General features: G+C 44.3%; 2 protein-coding genes across 3 annotated transcripts; both read right to left on the bottom strand.

The window, feature by feature from the left end:
* Positions 1-6,215: 6,215 nt before the first annotated feature.
* Positions 6,216-9,209, bottom strand: LOC124688777 (IST1-like protein). Its single transcript, XM_047222415.1, has 6 exons — positions 9,075-9,209; positions 8,831-8,963; positions 8,646-8,749; positions 7,800-7,971; positions 7,569-7,709; positions 6,216-7,491 (listed from the first exon to the last, which is right to left on the bottom strand). Exons 1-6 carry the CDS (start codon positions 9,137-9,139, stop codon positions 6,514-6,516), a joined length of 1,593 nt encoding a protein of 530 aa, XP_047078371.1. The 5' UTR covers positions 9,140-9,209; the 3' UTR covers positions 6,216-6,513.
* A 3,465-nt stretch (positions 9,210-12,674) lies between these two features.
* Positions 12,675-22,443, bottom strand: LOC124688759 (DNA polymerase I A, chloroplastic-like). Of its 2 annotated transcripts, none has more exons than XM_047222405.1 (11): positions 21,706-22,443; positions 20,604-20,801; positions 19,277-19,944; positions 18,183-18,612; positions 17,531-17,626; positions 16,838-16,930; positions 16,547-16,741; positions 14,646-14,738; positions 13,857-14,069; positions 13,677-13,766; positions 12,675-13,451 (listed from the first exon to the last, which is right to left on the bottom strand). In XM_047222405.1, exons 1-11 carry the CDS (start codon positions 22,402-22,404, stop codon positions 13,290-13,292), a joined length of 2,937 nt encoding a protein of 978 aa, XP_047078361.1. In that variant the 5' UTR covers positions 22,405-22,443; the 3' UTR covers positions 12,675-13,289. The 2 variants fall into 2 exon arrangements, with proteins under 2 accessions (XP_047078361.1, XP_047078353.1); XM_047222397.1 differs by having other exon boundaries at positions 18,183-18,615; positions 21,706-22,392.
* Between the last annotated feature and the right edge of the window lie 327 nt (positions 22,444-22,770).

Here is a 22,770-nt window from a genome sequence, read left to right as displayed (position 1 = left end):
TAACAACAACAGAACCATCTTATTTATTCAGATGCTACCCTGTGCTGGTGAAGCTGTTGCTCTTCAGGTCTAGTCAAATTTATAGCCATCTTCGGTAGAAGATAGGTCTTTGAGATTCAGGATGGCAGCGGCATATATTTCTGTGACACCTGCATGCGCATCCTGCCTGAATTATGTTCAAAAGGCTGCAAGACTTTGTGCCCTGTACTATGTACCACTGTAACTGCCACATGCATCTGATCAGGCTTCAGTTCACTCTGATATGCCAACTTTAATCCCTAGCCAAGGGAATAAGAGCTTTAGTCTTTGGTACAGTATGTTGCTCTTTCCCCGCGCGCCCCCTTGTATCGGATTTTTGGTTTGATTTTCGTAGTTATATCGCGGTAAAATAAAGAGCCCAGATCCGCATGTAGAGTGGAAGCTAGGGTTTGGACATGCGGTATAAATTCAAATTTAAACATTGCGAAAAAATCTGAAAAAATCATGCATGTTCACAGCACATATTAAGATAACCCCTAAAAATTTCAGATCGAAATTCGAAACATACATCGAGAAACAAAAAAGAGAAACTCAGATGTGAATAGTCTACACAGAAACTCAGATTTGAATTCGGGAACTATTCATTACAGATAAAAAAGAGTTCAGTGTTTGGCCCAATACAGCTGAGGAGCACCACCAAAAATTTCTTCAAATAATACTAGGCACAATAAAACACCACCGAAATGAAACGATAGCTCTTTCACAGTAGTGTCTTGTGCTCAGCAATCAGCACAATAACCTGCTTTCTAGCTGAATGGCGTACATGTTCACGAAGAATTATTCTAATCATAAAGCAAATCATCCATGCAAGGGGTATAGATGAAGGACTCGAGTGTAGGAGTCATGAGAGGAAAATGGCCTAAGCCCGACGGGGAAAGTGACCCCAAGTATTCCAACTTGGAGCTACCCAGGTAGTAAGCATATCCCCTAAAACGGTTGCCTAAGAATATAATTTCCTTGCAAGGATGGTAGCCCAAGAAGTCGACGCCGGAGTAGGAAAACGTGGAACCTCTGTTGTTGTTGTTGCTGTTGTCCATCTCTCCTTCCGCATCAGCCATACTATCGTCGTCGGAGTCCCACTCGTTGTTTTGTTCGTCCTCTACGGGGTCCAAAATCCAGGACCTATCAACCTCTGCTTTTCTTTGGTGGCGCAGAAAAGAGGGCTTAAGATCATGCTGATACTTGAGCTCCCATTCTGGCATTTGACATGATCGCTCAGATACTTGGCGCAATATCCACACCCGGAGGTGATAGTCGTGGATACTAGTGTAATAGACACCATGCTTTGATTTCCCCACCCAAATGCTTGCTTGGTTTCTCGTGCTCGTCGTCGGTACGTGATCCCGCAGAAATATCTAATCTTGGAGTCTTGATCACTTCATATTTCTCCTCCATTGAGCCCACCCTGTTGACGTCACGCTCCATTGAGCCCACCCTGTTGACGTCACGCTCGTAAGCTTCTCTTACAGGCGGCGGCAGGTTGTCGTAGCTGTAACGGATCAGGATGGCCGACCGTCCATTGCGACGTTCGGGATATGGCTTTGGCTTTTCGGGCACCTCAGGGAAGTAGAGCACGTCGTAGTGCAGCGAAACGGTCGGGTCGAACATAAGGTACAGTCGGTGGCGGTAGAAGCGCTGATGATCGGTAGGCGTCGGCGGCGGCGGCGGCAGTGCTGCGCACCGCCGTGTCGCCGGATTGCACAGGAATAGGTTGGTCCCGTTTTGGTAGATGAGGATCCCGTTGCGGTGGTCCAGGACTCGCGAGGTGTGGCACATCCGCCGGCGGGGCAGGAAGGAGAGGGCGTGGTCGACCCGCGACGGCGAGGCGCCACGGGAGAAGAAGCTGTGCGTCTCCTTCCCAATGTGGTTGACGAAGATGCCCCGCAGGGACCGCGGCACGAGGTGCGCGACGGCGTGCAGCAGCCGGCGGGTGTCGACGACCGCGCGCCAGTCCTTGCAGACGCTCCGGCACACGGCGAGGCTCCGTGGCGGGAGGCGGCGGACGACGTGCGCGAGCATATCCTCTGGAAGATCATCCATGCCGGTCGACATGCGTCGTACGTCTCGATCCTGTTTGGCCACCACCGGGTTCTGTGGCGTGCGCGCGATAGTACTCGCGTGCCCATCATTATAAGGGACGCGAACAATTGAACGGCAAGCAAAGCCCAACGGCGTGTCGATCTCAAGCCTATCGATTGGGCTCCTTTCCGTTGTCATCACTGATAGGGATTCCTCCCTCGCTTGCTCTATCCCTCGATCTTGAAAACGAAAAGAAGGAAGAAAAAAAAAGATTGCCACGTGGACAGAAAAACCGGTCCTCGGCCGGTTCGTGACCAAATCGCTCACCAAATGAGAGTTTAGTGACCGGTTTTCACATTTTGAGACTTGAGTGACCAGTGTGCTCATCTCGAAAAAGTTTGGTGGCCACCGGTGCGTTTTCCTCTATGAAAAATGTTTTGTAGCCTAAACCGGTTCACATCCGTTTTCACCCCTAGCTAGCTTTCTATCGACAAGCTCTTCGAAACTAGCTTCTACTATATGTATGTGCAAAGGACGTCAGGTTGTTTCCTCGGTGAGGCAGCGTAGCCACGCTGTCTCGGCAAGTTCTTGATCACCCGGCAGCCCAGCGCGCCAAAAACGAGTCTCTTCACAGCACATTCGAAGTAGAAGGAGAGGCAGGGTGCTCGTCTCGGAGATTCCACATGTAGAGGGTGAAGGTCATCGCAGAGTCGGGCACCGTGGCAGGCGCCCCGTACTCATGAAGAAGCCGGATATCGGCGTCGTCAAGGAACTAGAAGCCAACCGCGTCCCAAGAACCGTACGTCAAACGAACTGACACTCGAGGAAGATGTGCATACTGCTTAGTCGTTTCCAAGGGAGCTTGACGTATGGAGCAGATTGCTTCAGCCTTCTGCGGCAGACAGGATGTTCTCCCGCAGCAGCGCCGTCCGGAACTGGATATGGGCCTTGAACAACAACCAAGCGAGAACTTTGTTAGGATTAATCTTGATTTATGTATCTGTATTTTCGAGTTCATATGCATGTAGTTATAATTTTAGGACTTGTAAGCTGCCGAAGCTTCGTCTAGCGCCAATGGCGAGATGCCGCGCTGCTGCGCGATGCAGTTTGCAAGGTGAGATGCCAATGCCGTGTGAAACGGCATGGCGCATGGAGAAGAAGACGGCCTGCATGGTCTAGTGTCAGCCATGTGAATCGGTAATTTAGTTAGTGCATGCATGCGTTAGGTAGGTGCTTGGCCAAGTCGTGTGGGAAGCTGCGCAAGTGGTGGACGTGGGCATGTATGTAGCTAGTGATTAGTTAGCACATGGAGTTAGTGGCCGAGTGTGGCAGCTGGCCTGTTCGTGCGCGTGTCTACTTAAGGCTCTGTATGCATACTTAAGGCTCTGTATGCATCGTGTTTATTTGAGAGATTAAGGAGTTGAGAAAATGTTGGCTGTGAGAGGCAGCCACCGTCCAAAACACTTGCGTCTCCATTGCTATTTCTATGAGAGTTTAGAGGTAGGTAGAGGTAGAAGAAAGGGAGCTGCGAGATGCAGCTCCTACAAACTTCACCTTCGCCGGTGCAAAGTTTCCAAGGGAGATGTGGTTGGCTGTTTCCAAGGGAGCTTGACGTATGGGGCAAACTGCTTCAGCGGCAGACCTGATGTTCTTCCGCAGCAGCACCGTCCAGAACTGGATACGGGCCTTGAACAGCAACCAACCAAAGAACTTCACCTTCGACAGTGGAAAGTATCCTGACGAGGTTGACAACTTATTTTGTAAGAATTGTGACATGTTAATTTTGGCACAAATATGGTAGGAACTTCTACAAGTACCGTCACGTCACTTTGAGTACGGAAAATAATTGTCCAAACATACAAATATGAAGTCTAACTTAAAAGATCTCAACAAAATAAACAACCCGTTTATTGATGATGGATCTTAAATCTGATTCACGTTTTTGAATTAGGAAAAAGGCTGGTTGACGCCATCATTTTGCGCATACATGCCAAATAATTACTCCCTCCATCCCTGAAAACAAGACTTATAGTTTGTTTCAAAGTCATAAAAATTGAAGTCTGACCAGATTTTTAGAAAAGACTAGCAACCACTCCAATACTATATGAAAATATAGATCTAACTATGTAGATTTGGTATTGCAGATGTTAATGATACTTTCTAATCAACTTAGTACAAAACCAGCCTATCACATGTTTCATTCTGTTAGTAGTCATTCTTTTCGGTTCTTGAATCAGAGAGGGCGGCAGTGAAGAATGAGAATGGTGAACAGGAAGAAACATCAAGTGAAAATGCAGTAGCCAGCAAGGGGAAATAGGAAGGGTGAACAAGAAGCATCAAGTGATTGGTCTTGAAATGTGTGGTCTGAGATCAGTAGCTCTGGCGAAGTGCCCGATAATATATACTACATCCAAATTTAAATAAAGTTAAGACATGTTTCACGGGACGGATGAAGTAGTTCATTTCTGGGGTAGAATCTTTTTAGATCAATCTGACATATCCAGATCACAGAGACCACACTGACATGTCAGCCAACACCACCAGCTTGTCTATTCTCTCTGTGATGATAATGTTGTATCACTAGTCACGGCCAAAACCAGTAGCCATGTTCCTATTTTATTTATTCTCCATTGCAAGTTTTTGGCGATTTTCAAGTTAGTTAATTCCGATTGAGTGGCTATAGATCAGATTCTCATCAAGCAATTGTAGCTTTAGGCAAAAACAGCTAATAATAACTTTACCATAATCTTGATCTTATTTTACCGACTACCAATACAATGAATATGGTGAGACAATGAATATTATAACCAGAAGAACATCATGCAAGTTCTAATGAACAGTGATTCAACAATGTTGTCTGGTCTTTTCTAGCCCTGGATATTATCTTAAGTTTGGTTTTATTCACTACTGCCAACTGAATTGATTCCCCTTTCCCACTCCTGAACTAATCCACCTTGAGGATTGAGAACAGGGTGCATGCTATAAGCTTTGACAAGACTACATCAGTTGGAAGCGAGGGATCACAAGAGACTGGCATGTTGCCTCTGCTTCACTAACAGTTGGTTAGCAACTCAGGATCAAGCAATTCGTCCAAGGTAAGATATTGGAGGAAAACAAACTAGGCCATAAGACAGTTTACTGAGTCAATTTCTCAAAACCACACCTTCTTTGTCAAAACTATCGAGAACCCCACTTGAGGAATGTATTTACAAAACCACACTTTTGCAGACAGAACATTTCACAAGAGCACACGCCTTGTAATTTAACCTACAGAGTGTGGTTTAGAGAAATATTCTGTCATATAAAGTGTGGTTTTGTGAGATGCTCCCCTAAGTATGTTTTCTTGATTCTTTTTGACAAAATAAGTCTGGTTCTTGAGAAAGCTACTCAAGTTTAATTATATCTGCCTCAGTTTGATCTCCTCCAATTCTCACATTGGGCGACTGCACTTGTTTCTGTGGTACCTAGCTCTGCATGGTTCCCAGATGGACCAGTCAAGGTGAGATATTAGAAGAAACTGAACCATCGTTCTGTCTTTCCGATGGATGATTCAGTCCCCTCTAATCCTATCTTTGAGCGGCGCATGTCTATTCCTAGCTAACCCGGTCTAATGGTTCTCTCTAGGCTGCAGACGCCAGGCAATCGACCGAAAGTGAGATATTGGAGGAAGACAAGCTGGATCTGCGACAAACGATTGTTCACCTTTCAAGACCGGTTTGTTTTCCTCCAATTCTCATTTTCAGTGCCTGGCAAGCACCACGAAACTGGCTACAATAGAACTTGTCCATTCTGGATCTGTGAAGCTGCTGCCCTACAGCTCTAGTAAAATTTATAGCCATCTTGGTAGGAGGATAGTTCCTTCAGATTTCGAACAGCAGCAGCATATATTTCTGTTACGCCTGCATGTCCATCGTGCTTTGTCCTGAACCCCGCTTAAAAGGCTGCAGGACTTTGTGCCATGTACTACGTACCACTGTAACTACCACATGCAGCCGATCAGGCTTCAGTTCAGTCTCCATATATGCTTTTCCCTCTCTTAGACTAATGGACGTCAACGGTCAATAGGTAGCTTTCTCTCGTTTTTCAGCATGCAAAAAAGAAAGTTGAAATAATGACCTACGTACATCACTCCCACCATGTTCAATCATGACATTAACTTAAAAGATAAAAAAAGATCTTAAAAGACATTCACTTGTGTTCAGATTTTATTTCCTGTAGAGGTCTGAGATCTCCGAAATTCCATACAACAACCAAGCATTTACAATTTACAGACAGTGAACAAGAAATGGCATTAACCTAGTAAAACTGCTGGTGCCTCCTTTTTCCGCATCAACTCAGCATACACAGAAATTTCCGAGAAAATAGCCAAACACTAAGGGTCCAAACAAGGCTTCACAGACATCACACCCAAGACATCAAACTATGCGGGAGAGCTAATATGCAGACAACTAGCACTCAAGGCTTCGATGAGAAAAGGTTGGGGTAGGAGAATGGATCGTCCTCCAACGATGGCGATCTCTGAGGCACATGAGAAGGTGCATAACCCTGCATGTCATTGGAAAAGGAGTCCTGATGATCAAATGCTGGTTTCTGTGTCACCTCAGTTTGATGATGACTTTCCTTCTCGCTACCATCGTTGTAGTTCTCATAAGCCCTACTGTTCTTCTTTAGATCGGCAATACGCAGTTGCGCAAGGTTTGCTGCAGCACGGGCTGCCGATGCAGCTCGCTCTGCTGAATCAGCAGCAGTTTGGGCAGCTGAAAGCACGTCATCCAAATCAATATTTTGCCTGCTCTCTTTGGGAGATGCCGAGTGCACCTGCTCTGAATGCTTCGAGAACATGTTAAAATCGTTTAGTGTTTGGGGAGGGGTCACCACTTCATCAATTGTCCTTGTGTAGAATTCTGGCTCTGTTGGCTTCAATGCAGGTGTTGGAGAATTTAAGGGAATCGAGTCATTGCTCTCCATTGAAGAAGCAGAAGCAAATGGTGGGGGAGAGGCAAAAGGAACAAATTGCTTCTTTTCATTTGGGAGAGCTGGCATACTTGGCTGAGCAAATGGTGCTGAAACAGGGGGCTGTGAACTTTTCAGGTTATTATAGAACGTAGCATCAGCTGTTGGATTCTCTTCCAAGTCGGACGGGTTTGAGAATTCATGAGCAGACGGGTTTGAGAATTCATGAGCAGACGGGTTTGAGAATTCATGAGGAGCCGACTGGGAGCTTTGCACATGTGGACCAATATCTGGGGTTGATGGAGTATCAGAAACCGGGCGAATTACTGCTTTTGGAACTTCAGGCAAATCCAGCTCATCAAAACCGCCATCAGACTCATCGTCTTCATTAGATTGGACCGCAGCACTTGCAGCTACTGTTTCCTCATGTTTCTCCTTTGGAAGAGGAAGCATTGAGCCACTGAAGTAGGTGGGTCCATTCTAATGAAAGGAAACATTTACGAGGTGAGATTAAAAAATAATGAACTAACCTTATTTTCTGTTAAGCAAATACTTACCAACAGATCTTCATGGGGTTTAAGATATTCTGTCTCTGTTTCTGAAGGATCCCAATCGATCTCGTGCTCCTCAGCAATCTCCTTCAGGAGTTTCATCTTCACTTCAACCGGAGGAGGACGGATAGAAAGCAGTTCAATTATCTGCAGAGGTATTGATTCAGATCGTTTCAGCATCCTTCTAATCTTTAAGTAGCATAACTAAAATACTTTCGATGGAAGTTGGCATATGACCTGCCGGTTGACCCCACAATCTGGCATAAGCTCCGCAGCTGCAGCAACAAATTCTTTCCCATACTTTGTGGCAAACATCATCTGGACTTGGATCAGTTCAGGCAAATCTGAGCATCTTGGAGCAGCAAAACAGATGCTGGATATCGCCTCCTTGAGATCAATAGGGCACTCCCTGAAGCAGGCAAAGAAATTTAAAAGGTTAGCACCAATAATTTAGCTGCAAAGCCAACAGAAACTGTATAACCATTAACCACCACGTTTGAGAGGATACACTTGAACAAAGAATTGACTAAGGATGTCAGAAAGATAATTTAGTGCCACACCCTTTGGGGAAGGTCAAAAGGAGGCAACAATCTGATGCTTAGGGGCATATGTGCTACCAGATATGCATCCTTCCAAATTACATTAAGAAAAGTTGTTCTGTATTACAGAATAAAGAACTGATATAATATATTAGAGAGGCAAACTAACATGTTTGAAAATAGATGACCACTTACAGACATGAAAGAAAGCCATGTTTTAAGTTGAATAGAGATGCCATTCATGACATGCCAGTCCAACTGCAAATGCAACTGAGCACTAACAACAGATTGCAGCTACTCTGGGACTAAAGAGATTAACTTAACCTATCAAGTGCCACAGGGCATTAGCCATAAATTAGTACTGTATTGATCAGCTCAAGTCAGCCAGGGCAGCAGCTCCACTGCTCCAGCACACTTGAGTGGAATTTGACATGTAACGAACTCGATCCACAAAAACAATTGCATAAACCAAAGAACACTAAGCCTTAAGCCTAAATATGGTTACTGAATGAGAGAGACTGGGAGAGCAGGACAGGTTACAAACTTTTGCGCCTCGATGATGGGTAGGCGGACGGAGACGAGCTCGCAGAAGAGCTCAAGGATCTCCTGCGCCGCCATCATGTTCTCCTCCCGGATGATGTGCTCCACCTGCGACCGCAATAACGCAATTAAACCATGGCTCATGAAACCCAAGACCCCGGTACAAGCCTAAACTAGAGGCCCCTTTACCCTGATTCTGGCGGTGGCCTCCTGGCCGGCCTCGAGGAGCTTGGCGATGTCCCGGCGCATCTGGCGCAGCTGCAGCTCCCTCCGGTTCCGCAGCAGCTTTATCCGCGGGATCGACAGCTTGAGCAGCGTCTTGCTGGTGTCGCGCGCATCAAGAAACGAACCGAATCAGAAAAAGAAAGTCGCGGAATCGAGACCAATTCGTTCACAAACCAAGAACTCGTGTCCCGGCCAAGAAACCCCGTACCACTTGGCGCCGCGGAAGGCGCCGCCGCCCCCGCCCTTGCCGAAGAAGGCGTCCAGCATCGACATGGCGCCGCCGGGGTCCCGATCGATCGGTAAGGTGGAGTGGGGTTGCTTAATCGAGTGGAGGACGCGCGTGGGGTTTGTCGATCTGAGTAGCGACGGCGAGATGGAGGAAGAAGAGGAGGAAGAGGAGTCGATGATGAGGTGGAGGTGGAGCCGTGTGCGCGGCGGCCGGTGTTGTGTGCGCGTAGGCCGACGGACCACCTGCTCCACTAAGACAAAAGATCTGGACCGTCCGTCCGGACACGTGGATGGGGAGAGATGGGGCCGGGAGACGCGGCGGTGGCTTTGCTGTCTGGTGTCTGCGACTCTGTCTCGAGCTTTGCTTCGCTACAAAGAAAACTAAGATTCCTTGCCTTCTCGTGTGTATTTTACTTGTATAGTTTCTAATAATAATAGTTTTTTTTGCGAGGAAGAACAAGTGATATTAATCCAGAATCCTTACAGAACAGTCCACCAGATAAAGCAAAAATACAAACAAGTTCTGAAGGATAACGAAGACGACGCGGACGAAGAAGCCGTGCCGCTGGCGCGCCGCCGCCGCTCCTCTTCTGCAACCTTGGATCGGACGGAGTCCCATGGCGTGCGGGAAGTCAACGAACCTCAAACCCAAAGGGCCTCCACCTTGCATCGCCACCATCGTCTTCAATCTGAATCGCATCACCTACAGCTTACATACCTTCAAACTCCGGAGCCGCCGCAGTCGATCTCCGGCACTGGAGCTAGGCGCACGGCACCTCCACCGAGATGCGAGCACCGGGAAGGAGGCAGAGATGTGGTGGGGATCCGCAAAACACCACCACCAGAGAAGATCTCCGCCTCCACAAACCACCAGATCGAGCGCGCCATCCTCTCCCCAGCGCCGCCGACAGGAGACCCACTCACACCTAGCTATGAACAGACGAGATCCGTGGTTCCCCCGCCCTCCCGCAGCCGGAGCGGCCGACAGAGGGGGAGGGAACCGGCGAATCGCCGCCGGCGAGCTAGAGCGAACGAGAAGGGGAAAAAATCGTCTATCCTACTGTAGCGGGGGAGAGAGCCGAGCCAAGGTTCTCAAGACCGTGTAGTATGTTTTTAATAATAATAGTTTACTAATAATAGTGATGTATATTCTCGGCTCTGATGTAGGTTGATTACTATGTTTATGCAAGGTGGACGCAACCTTGATATCGAGGCTTAAACTAAATTATGGGAAAACAACCATTGGTATTTGCATGTATGTTGTTTTTGGACCTATTCACCTCCTTCTGAAGCCCTGCGACCTAACCTCCTCCTCCCGTGACCCCTGTGCGGTGGCACCGCCCCGCACAGGGGCTCCCCCTACCGATCCCCTCGCCTCCTCCCACAATCTCTCCTCCCTCTACCGTCAACGGAGGCGCCGCCAGGAAAAGCTCGCGCGACATGGCGCTGGTGGGGATGTGTTGGGCGTGGACATATGGGGCGCTGGCAGCGCCCACTCTACCTCCTTCAGCTACGGTGGTGCGCGGCGGCGGCCAGAGGAGCAACGCGGCGGATGGCTAGCAGCGGCGACGAGGCGGGCTCGTGAGGGCCCCGATCTTGCACCTTGCTGGCTCCTAGGCGTAGCAACGAAGGCGGCTCTTCCCGCATCACCATGGGAGCCGAGGCATCAGCCTCCTCCCCATAGGTGGATGGCCTTGATGGGATCTGCGGTGGGTGATCTTGGGATCCCACGCCGATCTCCGTTTTCCAGCGGTGCAGGTCCAATATGCGTTCCACCATCAATCTATTGGTCTTTTTTGGTAGGTCGGGCGGGCGAGGATGGTCGCTGCTTGGGGGCTCGGCCTGAATAAAGGCAACGGTTCTAGGGTTCCTCTCGTGCCAAGATGAAGACATGCTTGATGCATTTTCTCCTTGATCTGGGTGGGGTGTCGAGTTCCAGAAGGCTCCGCCGGTGAACTCCCTTTGGTAAATCATGCCTAGAGATTGCAGGATCGGATGGGATTCGATCATGCGCACCCATGTTTTTCCCGACCGTTTGGTTTCGGGAGGGACTGCGTCAAGCTCCGCTATCTGTTGTCATCATGGAACATGTCTTTTTCTTTCCATGGTGAAGTCAGAGACGGAGAATGGCATGGAAGCTGAGATCTGAGGACTAAAAATGGTGGTTCGAGTCTTTGCGGCGATGAGGAACTTGCTTGTTATTTCGGGATTTGTACCAACGGTATGCAAGTGGGAGCGACATCATATGTGAAGTTCAACGGCTCTTGCAAATCCAAAGTCTGGCTGTAATAGGTTTTGTCTGGCAATAACTTGTTGAAGGCATTGTTTTTAGAGAGGGGGTTTGTGCATTGTTACCTTGTTGGAAGCGTCGCTTATAAAGAACTTGGATTTCAGTTTTTGTCTTGGGGGTGTTTTTGCCGCTGCTACAAGGACTTGAGCATTGTAGCAAGTTTTTAGCTTTTTTTTTTACTATTTGCATGTGTAGTACCATTAGAGTATTATTACATTGTTGCAGAGGTTAGGTGCAATATTCCCTTTATCGAAAATAGAAAGGAATGTTGTTTAGCCTCAATGTTAGTTTTCTAACGGCTGAATTTAAAGAAATCCTAATGCGGAAATTTAATTCGGCTCCCGGGTGCGTATGCTCCCTCTACCAACAAAACATATTTTGAAGTGTGGAAAAATTTTGAAAAAAATTCTACATGTACATCTCCATAATATATGTGTATGCGTCAAGTTTCATGAAAAAAAACAAATGGCCTATGTAAAAAAGAAAAAACACATCATGTGAAAAGCATTGTTTTCAGCACTGAATTTTGTCTTTTTACACACGTCACATGATAACTTTATTTTTTATGAAACGACTTTGTGGGCGCGTAGCACGTAAAGATGTACGTGCGAATTTTTTGTTTCATTTTTTTTGATATTTAAAATATGTATAAGATGCATTTCAAAATATAGGGAGCATATGCTTCCATGTTCCAAAACACCACTCCCCAGAAGATGTCTCTAAAAAATGTTTGAAGACTTCAAAGATTTGCTCGCTTTTATACTTTATTTTCTAATTGCTGGAGTCTGGAGACAAGTTTACAATTGGACATAGGTACTTCCTGTTTCATAATTCTTGTCATTAATATCTAGAAGATACATTTCATGCATAGATACATCCAAATTATCCACAAGAATTATGAATGTAGGGAGTACAAGCTATATGTATTAGCCACATTTGACATTCCAAGACAGTACCTACCATGTTCAACATGAGCAAGTACAGTGGTCTTTGAAGAGACGGACATGTGGAGACGGACAATCCAAGACAATACCTACCATATACAACATGTCAACATGAGCCAGTATAGTGGAGTGGTTTCAGATACATAGGGTATCATATTCAATCCTTTGTGTCAGAGTCAGGTCTCGGACATGGTATATAGCGGATACTCATTTCTCCAGACCATATATCCAAAAGCTCTCTCGGTTGGATGGACGGTCGGAAAGTATATTGTTCCTGTAAGAATAGGTTAACACGATGTGAAAAAGTACCAACATTAAAAGAAAATTCGGTTAGTCATACGAGGAATGCAAAAGAGATCAACCTATATCACTAACACTGCAAATATTGCAGAAATTTACATGAAATTCCAGCATTGTAAACAGACCAGAACTGAGCCATCCGTCCGACAATCGGATCAACATAAACAGTTTACCAGCCGCATTGCTAGGCCTCACTGGTGAACAGATTATTGTCACTAAAGTAGTTAACCTCGGAACAGCAGCACGCACCAAGGTGTCATTATGAACAAATGAGCATGCTACCCTGAAGATTAATTCGTCTGAAACTCATCAGATCCTACTACAGGCCAATCCAATCTACATGTTAGATTGTTAGATTACTAGTGCGCGTCACAACTCGTCCATGCCATCCCCGCCTCTGCCACAAGTCTTCCGCTCTTCAACGCGTGCGCGTCACAACTCGTCAATGACATCACCGCCTCTGCCACAAGTCTTCCGCTCTTCAACACGCTTGGCTGCTTCTGCTGCTTCTAGGGCTGCAATATCTACACTTGTTCAAACCCTGTGTGTGTTTGATCATGATGTGGCCAACAAACATGGGACATCTAATGACGACGTGGATTGAGAGATGGGGCAGTTCTACTTGCCACCGTACCAACTTTTCCCAAACTTAGCGTGGAAACTACTTGGCATCATACCAACTTTTTCCACACTTAGCATCGACAGCCAGTTCAACGTTCAGGATGTTGGTTCCGTAGAAAGGCTTGGACATGCACTCTACCACGATGGCCCTGGCCATTTCAGCAGATTCCGTTGGCCCTTCCAGTATCACTTCATCGTGCACCTGAGAAATGCCAACAAAAAGATTCAAAATGGTGTATTAGGCTTGGGGTTGGAATAGAATAATTTGGAATCAAAAAGGTAGTTACAAAGTATCATGTCAATTGCATTTTTTTCCCCTTCCTCTTTCAAGAAAAAAAACATAGATTTGATTCCGTAACACTAGTTTTTTGTTTGCGAGGAAATCTATTTTGTTTTTAACAAGAAAAAACCAAAAAGTGGTCTCAACCTGTAACAGGAGTCTCCAACCGAGCTCCTTAAGGAGTGCATTTCTTTCTATCTCAAGCATTGCACACATGGCAACATCTGCTGCACCGCCCTGTGGATTAGAGATACATTATTATAGATTTGCCCAAGTCAGAAACAAGTGGAGCATCACAACAATTGGGCTATGTTCAGTAGCAAGTACCTGCACTGGTGCATTTATAGCAGCACGATCAACATGGCCTTTTTGAACATGAAGTGCATGGGTCATGTTAGGAAAACGGCGTGATCGTCCGAGCAACGTGTAGACTTCACATTTTTCCCGTACAAGCTCTTTCTGCCTATTTTGCCAAGCTTTAACTTCCTTTCGATCACTATACCATAGGTTCAGTGTATCCTTTGCTTCCTTGACAGTCACCTGTTCAGATGGTAAGCTATAACTCTGAACTGATTGTATCAAATTATTTTCTAAGAATACATAATTTGTGAAACTGTACAGGGTTATCAAGCGGCGTTTCTCTAGCATGCTAGTAGTTTCAATAAACAGAGCTAATTCGACATGCATCTTATAGTTTGGCAAGAATAAAAAGGGCAACAAAGCAATCTCAGTGATAAGGCCCATATCTCCAGCAACTGCTGCCTTGCTGGGTACAAGGTGATGTGCACAAGATATCCATCCTGTATAATATTCGGATTTGATTTCCATCCTGGGTCATTGGTGATAAGGACCAAACAAACACCAATGAACTAAAATACTGATCCGTGGGGACATATTTCCATAAAGCATGTGGAGGATGAGGGTGAAAGGAGAGTACATCCTAGGCTCAAGAGGTTAGGGGGGATAACTGAAAAAATCATAGCTGACGTACATGGCGCATATGTTTGGGTTAACTGTATAAGAAAAAGATCTAATCAAGCTGTTTTCTGAATCAGGTTGTCAGCACCAATTATACTAGTTAGTTCAAATGCAGATGTAGCCAATAAGAGTTCATACCTGCCAATCCTGAGCTAGCCCCCGGGCTGTCTTTCCATATGCAATGGAGAAATTAAGCATTTTAGCCTTCCTTCTCTCAGCACCAAAAGCATCCTAAAATCGAAAGAAAGATACCAGATTAAGTTTCATGTACTCTGCATACTACAAAGCATCTAGCAAACCAAAACTTAAAACAGAGACAATTCATGCGCAATAAAAATTTAACAAAGACTAACTTTTCTGGGAAAGTACAAAAAACAATGTGCGACCCTGCCGACGTGCGACCCTGACAAAAGGGGCATCTACACACAAAGAATCACTGCTACAACTTATCAAGGTTGGCTACTAGAGATGCAAGGCCAAAAATATTTAGTGAAGATGAGTGCTCGATGACACAAACAACGAACGTGTGGCATGCTTGGTTTTATGAATGCCCCAGGCCAGAATGAGTGCATTAATCTTGGATGCCACAGTGACATCGGACCACTTTGTGTAGAAAGTGGGGGTATCCAACAAATTTTGCAGAATTTTAAACTTCTTAGGGGGGCAACATCAAAGGATAACAACATCATTGGATAGGCCAATGTATATGTACGCGTCGAAGTCGTCGCCTTCCTCGCTTCTGGACGCTCTGCTCGCGTTGGGACACCATCAACAGGTGAGCGGGAAAGAGAGCTGGCGGCGGGAAAAGTGAAATTGGGGCCAAATTGGAGGGAAATTGGGGGGGGGGGGGGGGAATTGAGAGGGTAAAGAGAGGAGAGAAGGAGGGGAACACACTGTGACCTAAATCGAGTGGATTGAGAGAGAGAGAGGAGCTCTCTCTTCTCCGGCGGCCAGCTCCTCCTCCGCCAGATCTCCTCCTCCTCCGGCCAAGCTTCCGGGCATCTCCTTCCGGGCGTCCTAGCTTCCTAGGAGTCTGCAGCACCGCCGGGCGCCGCGGTGGCTGCCTCTCCGCCCGGCCTCCTCCTCCTCCTCCTTGCCCCATCTCGGATGGCCTCCTCCGACGGCAACAACAGCTGCGGGGACAGAGAGGTAGGTTGAGCTGCGCGTCTTTGCTCGTCCAGCCCCGTCTCGTTGGGCCGGTTGGGCCGGGGATAATTCTTTTTTGCCCTTTGAGTATACTGGGCCGGAGCCCTTTCCTTCGCTTCGCTTCGACTGAAGGCGTCGCCTCGCCTTGCGCCTTGAGCGCCTATGCGTCCAGGCGCACCCCCACCAGAAGGCGTTAAGGCGTCGCCTTTTAAACCATGGGGCCACCTATTTGGGGACGGAGCGGGTACAACTCTAACACCCACTCCTCAAACTCATGGTCAACCATGCTGAGTTTGGAGAGGTAGAACCTATGTTGTGTTCTAGTCTGGGCCAGCTGTACATATTTAACAATATACCCTCCATTAACTATTATAATATGTTTTAGATATTTCACTGTGGACTAGATACAGACCGAAATGAGTGAACCTACACACTGGAACGCGTCTAGATACATGAGTTTGACAATATACCTTCCATTCACTATTATAATATGTTTTAGAAATTTCACTGTGGAATAGATACAGACCAAAATGAGTGAACCTACACACGTGTCTAGATACATGCATTTTGGAAAACCTAAAACATCTTATAATTGTTAACACTTCCTCCGTCCATAAAAGGAATCTATATACTAAATCGGGTCTAGATACATCCAAATTTAGTAAAACTTGAGACATCCTTTTACGGACGGAGGGACTATAAAAGTTGCAGTAGGGAATTTTCCAGCTGTTGCTAGCAAAAATAAGGTAAGAATTTGATCAAGTAAACTGCTAATGATCTAATTGCATGGAAGTGGAACAAACAAATATGGCCAATAGTCTTGAACAGTTCAAATGAATCAAGCATAGATTTAAAAAGTATGCTCAGCATATTAGTGACTCTGAGTCAAGTACCTTCAACAATGGCACTGGAGGCTTCTGTTGATCTGGTTGAGGATCCCATTCAAGAAGGACCCTTTTTCCGTGAACAGCATCTCGGACATGCTCATACATATTCATGGCTGTTCTAGAATGGAAGTCACCACCAGCCTTGAAAGCATCCAGCATGCTTTTACAACTAGTAAGATGGGCTAAGATTCTCAGCTCCAGCTACATGAAAACGAACCTTTCATCAGGTCAAAATAGTCTCGGGAATCCCAAAATACAGAAGAATTACTACTGAGCATAATTTGGCATTTAGCATACCTGGCCATAATCAGCAACAACAAGAGAGTTCCCTGGAGCTGCAACAAAAGCTTGGCGGATCTTATATCGATCTTTTTCATGTGCAGGTTGATTCTGCAAGGGAGATTATTCATGTATTGAGTCTAAAAATAGTTTTGTCAGTAGGAATAAGATACTACAAGTTATTTTACTAAAGCCACTGGTGAATGCTTATATTTGAATTTTTCATTAGCTTGTGTGCTTTATGTTAGTCCCTAAGTACTTCACAAAGTTCATGTTGGCAGATGTGTGTACAAAAATAATGCATATGCTCTGAAGAACTGGAGAACATGCACATGCATAACATGTTCATCTTGCGTAGAGAGCATCTGTGAAACAGCAGCTTCTATTATCCTCTCAAAACAAGCACACTGGAGAACAAAAGTAGGCAGTGCTTATTTGCATTTTTTTACTTACTTGAATTTATACCTATTACTACTGCCGTCCTAACATAAGTGTCTTGGTTTTGTCTATATACGGATGTATCTAGACGCATTTTAGTTGAAGATAAATCTGTATCTAGAAAAAGTTGAGACACTTATTTTAGGACGGAGGGAGTACTTGCTTGTATTTAACTCTCTTTTCTTGTATACTAATACAGCTTGTGCTTAACAACTGAGAAGTGAGTTGTTACTCTTTTTTCTGGGAGATGACATAAATGCGAAAGATACATACCTGCAAATTAGGTATTCGTGCTGATAAGCGCCCAGTTTCAGTATTGATATTTATTGAACAGTGAATGCGCCCTTCCTTACATGATATATTACCTCCCTGCGATGTACAAAATAGTGTTAAGACTAGAATACTGGGTGGTGCACATAGTTCAAGGTTAGCTTGAACCTCCACCACCCCTCCACGCACGCACAACCCCACACCCAGGAAAATAGCAATGTGTACAGTTGTTGAGTTGTCTCACTCAGAGAACACACAAGCACAGGTCAGCACTACGCAGCATAGCAGATATAAACCTTCAAAGATACTCGAAGGGGAACAGTGGAAAGTACAAATGTACGATGCTATGAAATTTTTGAAATCCAGATGAACCCACCCGTTTTTCTGCCATGTATCAAACAGTAATACTTAAAGCATTTAAAACTCGCACTTGTCGGCGCACATGTCACCGATTGTAGGTATGTCCATGCCTCTGAAAAACCTTCCATATCCATGCTGGGAAATTGCCAAATGGTGGTTCATAGAGCACCAGGTAGAAAATATTTGAACTGAGAATGTCGCACAGCTTGATTTGCATTGTAAATGCATCCCATATATGCAGCCTTAAGGTAGGAATAAAAGCTCTAGTCTACACAAGTAAGATCAGCTGGCTAACCTGCAAGGGAAGAATAAAGCTGGATATCAACTTGTCAATAGAGGAGATTTCACATAGAGCTGCAATTGCATGGCATGCTTCCTTTCCCTTCTTTCCTCCACCAAATGCTTTATATGCAGTTCCATATGATGATGACTCATCTATATCCTGCTCGGGAAGTTCTGAACCATTGCTATATTCATCATGCTCTTGGTCATCGTCCATTGTGTAAATCTGATCCATGGGTATCTTACCAGACAAAGTTTTCAATGCATCAATGCTGAGTGAAGGCCACCCACTCGGGGAGAACATATTAATTTTCAGATCTTTCACAATACCATAAAGTTTGATTGTGCGAAACTTTGAAGCCTTCTTGCCTTCCGGAGCTACATTTTCATCATTCTGAACTTTAAATGTTTTACTTTGTGGGCAGGTCTCACCAGATTTATTCCTGCTACGAAGTTTAGAGAAGTTAAACGATTGAAGCATGCATAAGCAATGACTGCTGGCAAGCAAAAGGAAAAGAGGGATTATGTTTACTCTTTCTCAGGAATTATACACAAAATGACTGGCAGATCCAAAAAGCAGAGGAAGATCCAGTTTCTCATTCCTCTCTTGTTGATATGAAGAACTACAAATGCTCGAAACTAAGTAAAGTCCCATCTTAATTTACTCTGAAACTGAGTCCTAATGAAGAATCATGAGCAAACACTACAATTATACTACCGCTCAGGTAAAATCAACTAACATGTTAATTACTATTTTTCAAATACTTGAGATGTTCTGATTAGACATATTTTAAAACTGTTTCATGAAAAGGCATCTTTAGGAATGGGAATGGAGACTAATTAGTTTAGGGATACTTCGCAACACGATGTGGGTGATAATAGTAGTTAACATCCAATTTATATCCTGTGTCACAGTGTGCATATGCAACGCAAATGGATAATGTGTGCGAATTTCAAAGATTGTCAGAATTAGTAACATAGCTTTGTTAAGATCCTAAACATGTCACAAACTACTGAAGATATCCTAGCATAAATAATTTGCAAAATCCAAAAGATAATCGATGTTGAAACTTTAAAGAGGAGATAAGCACAATATGGCGACAATACCTGTTTTTAATGCCAGCAAAGAAAAGCTGGCGAAGTTGTACATCACTATTCAGATTCATGTACTTCGCATCTGGACAATATTTAGATGCCCAATTCCTAAACTTATCTGCAGCCCTTTTCTGTTCAGCAACAGCTGTTTTCTCGATCACTGAAAGGTAAGCACGGTCAACAAGCATACCCTCTGTTTCCATCTTCACAAGAAGGTCACCAAAGGGGCGCCAATACTCTTCATAGAAATCGTACATTGTTCCTCTAGGACAACCGTCAAAAATCCATTCTTTTGTTTCAAGCTTACATTTCAAGCTTTCATAAAGCTTTAGTGTACTCACTGCATCCAGTGATGAATAGCAAATCCACATCTCCCTGTCTTCCCTTTGCAAATTTTCAACTGGTTCAATATATATAATTTTCCCTTCGGCTCCATCCTTCCTAATCTTTTTCTTACCAAAGATTGTTTTCATTGATGACTTCCCGATTTTAGTTAAGTCCTTCCCAACATCACTCATGACTCTAGGATCATTTGTAAGTCCTTCAAGTGAATATCCACCATCAGTTTTCCTGTTAGAATCCCAAAGGCGTGCAAGATGCATTGTATCAGCGTGAAATCCAGCAACCTTGATTCCGTAGTTCTCAATGACATGGCTATCAAAACTATAGTTATGCCAAACCTACATGATGAAGAGCAAAACAAATGATCACTTTCAGCGACTCAAGAAAAACAAAGCTTGCAATAATTGATAAAGCATGATCAACCAGTAATACGTAAAAAAAATCTGAATTTGCAGTTCAAATATAGCAGCGTCTACGCCATAATGGAATCTTAGAAGCAGATTTGCATTATGAAGCAGCAAATCAATCAGGCTACCATATAACAGATTAAGACATGAGATACCACGATCAACAAGAAAGTATGCACTTGAGTTAGTCCAGTGACACAAACTAATGGTGTGGGTTTTGGAAGGAAGCCAAGTATTAAAATATATGCCTTGGTTATTGGTTCTTTTCACATGCAATCAAGGTAGTGTTTTACTGTTAGAAAGCCACATCCAAAGTATTTTGCTATTAGAAAACCAGCAATTATGTCATACTTAACTGTTGGGCATCTCATGTAAAATGCACAAGTATAAAAATTAATGCAGTACATCCAACTTATTTCAAAATTAATCCAAAACAGTAAATAGACAATGGCACAGGGCATTCCAAAAGAACAAAACTACAAGAAGCACAGCAAGAGGCACAAGGAACTCCATGTTCCACCCAACAGATAAAGGGAAAAGAATAGCAATATATTTACACCATGATAAATAAGGAGGGATAAAAATTGGACCTTCTTGATAGACGGGTCCTCAAAGAATGGAGCAAACTCCATCAAGACATCCCTTCCACCATCAAGCACATCCACCCAAATGCATGTTTTCTCGTTTCCAAAATCGGCATGTACATCAGAATTTTCTGAATAGATGCTAAAACATATTACTTCTCCATGATCAACTGGTGACTCCTTTTTGACATCAATATTTGCTACCTGCATAAGATTGTGCTAGCCCAAATTAAAACATTTTAATGAGCTTAGGATGAGTTATGCAATGAACTCTATGCTTGTCATGGATTAGCAACATTGGACCATTTGGTATAACTGTGAGCATATGAGTTCTCAGCATAGCCGCTACCCAGCGGCAATTTACGATGTGTTGCTGCAACCATGAGAGGCCAATACTGCCTATGACGTACTCCCTCCTTACCAAAATGTAGTGCATATAAGTTTTTTCAAAAGTCAAACGATGTAAAGTTTAACCATATATGTAGATAAAAAATATCAACATCTAGATTACCAGATCAATACTTAGATTAATCATTATGCATATTTTCATATGGTATACATTTGGTGTTGTAGATATAGATAATTTTCTCAATAAACTCGGTCAAACTTTACATCGTTTGACTTTCTAAAGTTCTTATATGCACTACATTGTGGCACGGAGGGAGTATTTATTTTATCATTCCTCCTAACATTTGGCGTAGTTTATCTGCTTACCATGGATGCTGATAAATTCATGACAGACGGACATACACCAAACAGAACAACTGTTTCTTGTACTCCCTCCGATCCATAATAAGCGTCGGGGCTTTAGTTCAAATTTCATCAAATTTAAACTAAAGCTCCGACAGTTATTATGGATCGGAGGGAGTAGCAAATGCCATTTGAGGACCATAGCTATCATCTGTCAGAACCAACTTCTTATGATAACTATGCCAAGTGGACAAAACATATGTAATCCATGGAACATCACTATAAAGAGACATTACTTCACTAACAAACTTATTACCCAGTTGGTAGCTTTTAATGCATCTAACATTGTCTGATAGGGATAAACAGCATAATCATTCTAGAGAGAAGGAAACAAGCCAAGCAGATTTTTGCTGAATACCTCCGTGTCGCATGCATGAACAAAGTTTCTGTACTTTGTAGTAAGCAATTGTACAACATTCTTTGCTGACTCAATATTGTCAACAACCAAAACTTTGTCATAGATACCAGCAAGAGCCTTCCGTTTGCTTGTAGACTCGTTGGTCAAGAAAGTTCTATCTGGGAAAGATGGTACCACCTTCTGAGATATGAGTTTGTGTTTATTTGCATACCCAACATTAGTCTTGCCATCAAGCCCTGAAGCTGCCTCCATATTTGAGATATTAGGCAAAGGAGCCTCCATGGATGAACAATCATGCGCCGAAATCTCCACATTAGAGCTACTAGGCATGCTCAATAGTTCGATGTCATCATCAACATCACTCATTGGGGTTGAAAGAGCATGGGCAAACTGATTTGTCAGATTACACTCAGCCAAGTCTGTATTGGCGTGTCTATTTACAATGGAGTAAGACGGCACTCTTTCTCTTAGATTATGCATGGAAGGATAGTTTGAACTTCTGTGATTGCCATAGGTTTCGTGATTTGGATTTCCAACCCTTAGAGGAGTGGCTCCGTTGTGGATGCTATGACTGGCGTTGTTGGTGATTCTGAGATAAAACATCCTCTTGCTCTCAAGCGCCCATTCATGTTCGTTACTTTGCCCATTCATGTTGGCATACAATCCAAGCCCGCACGCGCTGCGTTCTCTAATTCCCATGTCTGAACTATTAGAATAGTCTTGCCTGTCAGCCAGAATCAGTTCGAAAATTAGACTCTTAAGATGCAGAAACCAGTGTGGAATTCTTAACTACTGAGACAACGGGAAAGAACAATCATTATAACTAGTTCCAACTGAAATGAGGTACGCAGGCCACTGGGAGAAGTTCTAGCTGACCACTAGTACAAGGTAATGAGCAGGTTTTTGCAGGAGGAATGGTGTGGTCATAAAACATGATATATAGCTTCCTAGTACAAAGTAATGAGCAGGGTTTTGCAGGAAGAATGGTGTGGCCATAAAACATGATATATAGCTTCCTAGTTCCTAATACAAATATTACTGGCCAGGGTAGCATCGCGCCCACAA

This window comes from Lolium rigidum, chromosome 1 (genome assembly GCF_022539505.1).
Source record: "Lolium rigidum isolate FL_2022 chromosome 1, APGP_CSIRO_Lrig_0.1, whole genome shotgun sequence".
Classification (NCBI taxonomy): domain Eukaryota; kingdom Viridiplantae; phylum Streptophyta; class Magnoliopsida; order Poales; family Poaceae; genus Lolium; species Lolium rigidum.
This window is presented reverse-complemented; position numbering and strand designations above follow the sequence as displayed.

What these genes read in the sequence shown, in the direction of transcription:
- LOC124688759 (XM_047222405.1), bottom strand. Translation starts at nt 22,404, where the DNA reads ATGGGAATTAGAGAACGCAGCGCGTGCGGGCTTGGATTGTATGCCAAC. An exon ending in GGCTAGCTCAGGATTGGCAG is followed by an intron (nt 14,070 to 14,645) that starts GTATGAACTCTT and finishes CCATCTGAACAG; the next exon opens with GTGACTGTCAAGGAAGCAAA. An exon ending in GTTGGAGACTCCTGTTACAG is followed by an intron (nt 13,452 to 13,676) that starts GTTGAGACCACT and finishes GGCATTTCTCAG; the next exon opens with GTGCACGATGAAGTGATACT.
- LOC124688777 (XM_047222415.1), bottom strand. Translation starts at nt 9,139, where the DNA reads ATGTCGATGCTGGACGCCTTCTTCGGCAAGGGCGGGGGCGGCGGCGCC. An exon ending in GCCTTCCGCGGCGCCAAGTG is followed by an intron (nt 8,964 to 9,074) that starts GTACGGGGTTTC and finishes GCGCGACACCAG; the next exon opens with CAAGACGCTGCTCAAGCTGT. An exon ending in AGGCCACCGCCAGAATCAGG is followed by an intron (nt 8,750 to 8,830) that starts GTAAAGGGGCCT and finishes TTGCGGTCGCAG; the next exon opens with GTGGAGCACATCATCCGGGA.